Source organism: Coffea arabica, chromosome 3e, assembly GCF_036785885.1.
Source record: "Coffea arabica cultivar ET-39 chromosome 3e, Coffea Arabica ET-39 HiFi, whole genome shotgun sequence".
NCBI classification, from domain to species: domain Eukaryota; kingdom Viridiplantae; phylum Streptophyta; class Magnoliopsida; order Gentianales; family Rubiaceae; genus Coffea; species Coffea arabica.
This window is the reverse complement of record NC_092315.1, coordinates 45,204,140-45,210,139: the sequence shown is the minus strand read 5'-3', so window position 1 is coordinate 45,210,139 and position 6,000 is coordinate 45,204,140. Positions and strand designations below refer to the sequence as shown.

Below are 6,000 nucleotides of genomic sequence, written 5' to 3'. Positions count from 1 at the left end.
TTCTCATTTGCAAGAGTAGTAAGAAATTCCATATCTCTAGAAGATTTCTAGTGTTACTTTCATAAATTTTATATTTGTGGTAGTTTAGATAATAAAGGAGTTTGAAAAACACCGGTAATTGTAATTTTCCCTGTGGGATCGACTCTTAATACCCTATACTCGCTCACGATTCGTATACTTGTGATAAATTACGTGCGAGGTATTTAGAAGTTTATAAATGTAAAACTTGATTGTGAATGAACTAATTGTATATGTATACCCTGCGCATGTCATTAAATCTCAATTTTCATTATGGAAGCAACACCTTAGATAATCACAATTAATGGTACCAGATTAATCATGATTTAAAGAGCTAAAGTGCTAAATAACTTACTCAAATAATAGCAATCAAATAACCAAATAATAAACACTAACAATCATAGGAAGTTCAACTAAACCCAAGGCAAAAAGTTTAGAAACACATCATAAAAATAAAATCCAGAACTTGTATATTAACTAAACTGGGAATCAAGTACAAAAGATAAAGAGTTGGAAAGGAATGTAACCCTTGTCCCATGAGTTCATATCCTTGCCTTTTTCATCCTCCAATCTCTTCTTCATCTAACTAATAAACAAGAAGGATGAACTAGGGGTGCAGAGAATTCGAGTAGCTTGAATCGAGCTCGCGAGTGGCTTGATTAGCTACTCGAATCGATCTCGAGCAAATTCGAGTTCGAGTCAATCTCGATCTACTTGCTACAGTAAACGAGCCGATCTCGAGTATTTAGGAATCAGAAATTCGAGATCGACGAGTAGCTCGAGCTCGGTAGCACATATATATTGTATTTTAGTTTATATATCAATTTACTCTTTTAGGTTTGTTAGCTAGAATATTTACGGGCTTAAGCAGTTCCCTACCAATTAGTAAACAAGGGTGAATAAGTAATTTTGGCTCGAGAATTCTGATGAAATGAGGAAAACTAAAAACGAAAAATGAAAAAGCTTCCGTCGAATTCATCCTTCACAGTTCTTTCTTCTTCTTCGTTCGGCCGTTCCTTCCTCTTCAGCCTCTCTCAAATCTCAATCTCTTATTCTTTGGCTCATCTCCTCAATTGTCACAACTCACAACTCACAAGGCAGTCGATCATCTAAGGCTTTAAACACTTCAGCAGTTTAGCTCAACATGGAGTAGGTAGCAGCGTGAGCACTGAGCAGCCGACCTTTGAGTGGGGGTTTCAAATCAAATCAAAACTCATCAATTTCAACAGCTGCATTTGACAAATTAAGGTACTTATTGTGCATTTGTGTAGTAATTATGTCCATTATGAGGTTAAATTTTATAAATGTAATATTAATTTTTAATCTCCAAACCCTAACCAAAAAAATTGGGGGCTGCAGCCTGCGATTCAATATTACATTCAATTTCCATTCAATTTCCGTATCCCATTCCTTCTCCATTGCTGTACTGGAATTTTGAGGAGATGGAGGGCAGCTCGATTCCTTCAACAAGTGATTCGGTGGTTGGCGCCACAGCTCCAAGAATTGGTAAGTTTCTTGACATTGGCTCTAACATGTTTATGGGTTTTTCTTTGATGTGAAAATGCACTGATTTCAGAAATTTGCTTTAAGTTGGATTATTAAGTGTTAATTAGCTAGTATATTAATGAGATTAATGAGAATATTCAATTATGTTCTCTGGAGAATAATTTTGATGCTAGCTTATGCAGTTAAACTAAAAGATCTTTTACTTGGGTCAATAACAGCATCAAAACAAGAGTTTCTCAATCGGAACTAAAACTAGCCTTTCCTGGAAAACAAAACACTGCATGGAATAGGAAACTGTAGAAAAGGGGATACGTCATAAAGTACAAAAGTTTCTCAATCTGAAGACATATCAAAGCTTCTAATAGCCCCCTTTATGATTCCCAGCCGAATATATATGAAATCTTATCAAAACTTTCAGGCTTTATTGCTACAATAGTGCTTGAAGTTTCATACAAATTCTTCTCGTTATATATGTTGATCTGCCTCTCAGCTTATCTATCTTTCTTACCAAAAGTATTGTGTGTTGATATGTCTTTGGATTTCTTTTGCTCCTTTTTCCTGCTGGTTTGAATCGTCAACTTATTCCCATGCCTATCTATATATAGGACTGAAAAGTAGCCAAGCTCCATCTTTCAGCTCTTCATATTAGTACTCCAATAAATCAGGCAAAGGATAGTCAACAAGGAGGTTGGTAAAATGGCAGAGGACTACTACTTAGAAAATTTATGCATCTAACCATAAACTATAAAAGCCATGATGGATGCTTTCAATAGTTATCAGCAGTTGTTGAAGCCTTGATGATAGGGATTAGGGAGGCGTCAACTTCTTTCTCTTACCAATAATAATAAATGCATTTAAGTTTAATGTCAGCCAGCCCTTAACATTTTGAGTTTCAATTTGCTAAGTTCAGATCTAAATTTCCTTAACAGAATCCATAACTCTTTTTTATGTTTTCTTCTTCTCAACATCAGATCTGAATTTGCTATGAACTTTAGCCCTGATATGAATGTTTTTTGGAAGCTGTTTTCCAGATTTGGGTGCTTGTGTGTCATTTTCAATTTTTTTGGGAGCTGTTTTCCAGATTTGGGTGCTTGTGTGTCATTTTCTATTTCTTCTAATGTCTGTTTGACTTGAATTTAATGCTCCGTGTCAAAATTTTTGAAGTGTAACTCATTTTAATGTAAATGTTTATTTTTCTATTAAAGGCATGTCTATTAGTCCTCCCGAGGTTTCTTCAATACCACATGTGTCTGGGACTGATTCATCCACACCAGTCATGATTAACAGCCCAGTATTTGTAAGCCGTGATGCCTGTGATCCCACACAAGAGGGTGGTGAAACACAACAAGAGGGAACTGAAGACACCAATAGGCAGCAAGGAGATGAAGCTGAAGATGATGGTAAATTTCGATTGCCTAAAAGGAATAAAACATCTGAGGCATGGGAAGACTTCGATGATTTGGAAGAAAATGGCATATATTATGCCATTTGTAAACATTGTAGTAAGAAACTGAATCGGGGAAAAACTAAACAAACCAGTAGTATGTGGAGGCATCGAGAAAACTGTTCCGTTAGAAAAGCCAAGCTTAGAAAGGCCGAGCAGCAAACAAAGATAAACTTTCAGCAAGCGAATGAGCGTTTTCCAACTGTACCATCATTGCACACTGGCAAATTCGATATGGAATCAATGAGAGAGGCTGCTGCACATTGGATCTTGATGCACGAGCATGCTTTCACAATTTTGGAGGAAGAGAGGTTCAACATAATGATGAAACGCGGCTGGCCGGAGTGGCAAAAGATTTCACGCATGACAGCTAAAAAAGATTGTACACAGGTGTACGAGATAGAGAAAAAGAAGTTGAAGAACTTGTTGAGGCATGTACAAAAAGTTAGCTTGACCACCGATATGTGGAAATCAAAGAATCAAAAAATTGAATACATGGTGGTGACCGGACATTGGATTGATGGAAATTGGAAGCTTCAGAAGAGAGTGTTAAATTTTGTTCATATTCGACCACCACGTCGAGGAGTTGAGATTTCGGATGCAGTTTTCAAGTGTGCAAAGGAATGGGGAATTGAGGGAAAAATTCACACTATTTCTGTGGACAATGCCTCAAACAATGATGTGGCCGTGAGATTGTTGAAAGATGATTTCGGGAGATGCAAGAAGCTTTTGGGTGGAGGAAAACTGTTTCATGTTCGTTGTTGCGCCCATATCTTGAACCTTATGGTTCAAGATGGCTTGAAGGATATAGTAGATATTTGTGAAAATATCCGAGATAGTGTGGATTTTGTGAACAAGTCTGATGGTAGGGCATTGCTATTTGCAGAAATTGCTCAACACCTACAAATTCCTGGAAAAAAATTGCTCCATGATTGTAGGACGAGATGGAATTCAACATATGAAATGTTGAATTGTGCTATAAAATATAAAGAGGTTTTTCCTCGTTTTCAAGTTCGAGAGCCCCTTTATGAGTCTTGTCCATCTTCAGAGGATTGGGAGAAGGTTGAGAAAGTTTGCACCATTTTAGAGAAGTTCTACACAGCCACACACATAATTTCGGGGAGTGAGTATCCAACTAGCAATCTATTCCTCCCTGAGATTCTAAAGGTGAAAAAACTCTTGGATGCACGAGTGAATGATGAAGATGATTTTGTCCGGGGTATGATTACAAGAATGAAGCTCAAGTTTGACAAATACTGGAAAGAGTGTAATTTATTGATGTCCATTGCAGCTATCTTGGATCCCAGACAGAAAATGCGAGCAATAGAGTTTGCCTTCCCTAAGATGTATTCCGCATATGAAGCTCAAGAGAATATCACATATGTTCGAAAAGCCATCTTTGAGCTTTATGACGAGTACGTTGCTATGGCTACAAGTGGAAGTGCAGGGACAGGTTGTTCATTAAATCCTACATCCGAAATAGTGTGTCCACCTCGAGCAAGTGCTGACTATTGGGATGATTTGGATGAGTATTGTGGTGAACTCGAATCCGATGAACCCCATAAGAGCGAGTTGGTGGATTACCTAGACAAGCCTCGCCAACTTCCTGGACAAAATCCGAAGGATTTCAACTGTTTAGATTGGTGGAAAATCAACCGATCAGCATACCCGGTACTCTCTCAGTTAGCGGCTGATGTATTGGCCATTCCTATCACTACCGTCGCATCTGAGGCCACCTTTAGTGCTGGAACTAGGGTGATTGATTCATACCGTGCTTCACTTGCTCCGGAGACAGTCCAGACGTTAATGTGTGCAGGCGATTGGTGTAGAAATTTACACGGGGTCAAAAAGAAATTGAAAGTAAGTTATATCTATATGAATTTGTTATTGCAGAGATAAATTAGTATTTATTAGTTTGTTTATTGATTTTAAAGTATTACATTATTTGCATTTCCACTGCCTAAATGCAGCCACAGAAAGCTCTCAAAGAATATGAGCTGCCCAATGCTTGAAGTTGTGTAAGGAGCTAGTACTTTGCTGAAAATCAGGTCCATCTTTTTGTGAATTCTCATTTTCTTATTCTTAATTTGCCATAAGTTGTGTTCAAATTTAAAATTTAAATTGTACATAAGTTGGTTGATTTGTCATTTGTGTATGGCTAGGTGTTGTAGATTGTACACCGAAGTTTGAAGATGCATAAGGAGCAAACAAGCTGTTTCATTTACCAGATTACAAACAAGAGCTTCTAAATGCTCATTAGACTCCAGAAAATTTCCCTAAGTTCTTCCTTTCAATTGGCTGCAGCACTCCTTTTTGTATTTTCGTGAAATTCTGATGAGTTTGAGAACAGGTTGTTGCTTATGTTTAATGCTGAAATGTTAATGTGGATCATGGCCACTTAGTTTCTGCATGCGTATGGTGTTTCTTTAGCCATTGTGTTTGTCCTTTTGTTTGTCATTGGTTTCTCGTTTGCGGAATTTCTGAATTTTGGAAGCTAGAATTCTTGAATCTTCAATCCTTATTAATCTTATTGATTCCCCTGGCATGTTGATTTCTCATCTGAGGTGACTGCTGCCCTTCGTATTACTGATGGTGCATTGGTGCTGGTTGATTGTATTGTGGGTGTGTGTTCATGTGTTTTCTTTGCTTTTGACTGTGTGTTTTCTGGAAAAACTGCCACTGGCATGAAGATTCCCCTGGGCATGTTGATTTCTCATCTGAGGTGACTGCTGCCCTTCGTATTACTGATGGTGCATTGGTGGTGGTTGATTGTATTGAGGATGTGTGTGTCTGTGTGTTTTCTTTACTTTTGGCCGTGTGTTTTCTGGAAAAAGTGCCACTGGCATGAAGGTTAGAATCATGGGTCCCAACTATGTTCCGGGAGAGAAAAAGGACTTGTATGTTATAATGTTAAGACTTAAGAATGTCTAAAGAATAGTTATTTGGATAGGTAAGAAGCAGGAAACAGTTGAGGATGTGCCATGGGGTAACACAGTTGCTATGGTTGGTTTGGATCAATTCATCACAGTTGC

At 37.8% G+C, this 6,000-nt stretch overlaps 1 protein-coding gene across 2 annotated transcripts; it reads left to right on the top strand.

Moving 5' to 3' along the window:
* Positions 1-992: 992 nt before the first annotated feature.
* Positions 993-5,380, top strand: LOC113737692 (zinc finger BED domain-containing protein RICESLEEPER 2-like). Of its 2 annotated transcripts, none has more exons than XM_072083531.1 (5): positions 993-1,266; positions 1,378-1,524; positions 2,730-4,828; positions 4,939-5,016; positions 5,140-5,380. In XM_072083531.1, the coding sequence occupies exons 2-4, from the start codon at positions 1,461-1,463 to the stop codon at positions 4,978-4,980; spliced, it is 2,205 nt and encodes a 734-aa protein (XP_071939632.1). In that variant the 5' UTR covers positions 993-1,266; positions 1,378-1,460; the 3' UTR covers positions 4,981-5,016; positions 5,140-5,380. The 2 variants fall into 2 exon arrangements, with proteins under 2 accessions (XP_071939632.1, XP_071939631.1); XM_072083530.1 differs by having other exon boundaries at positions 5,131-5,380.
* The last annotated feature ends 620 nt before the right edge of the window (positions 5,381-6,000 follow it).

What these genes read in the sequence shown, in the direction of transcription:
- LOC113737692 (XM_072083531.1), top strand. Translation starts at nt 1,461, where the DNA reads ATGGAGGGCAGCTCGATTCCTTCAACAAGTGATTCGGTGGTTGGCGCC. An exon ending in CGCCACAGCTCCAAGAATTG is followed by an intron (nt 1,525 to 2,729) that starts GTAAGTTTCTTG and finishes TTTCTATTAAAG; the next exon opens with GCATGTCTATTAGTCCTCCC. An exon ending in GGGTCAAAAAGAAATTGAAA is followed by an intron (nt 4,829 to 4,938) that starts GTAAGTTATATC and finishes GCCTAAATGCAG; the next exon opens with CCACAGAAAGCTCTCAAAGA.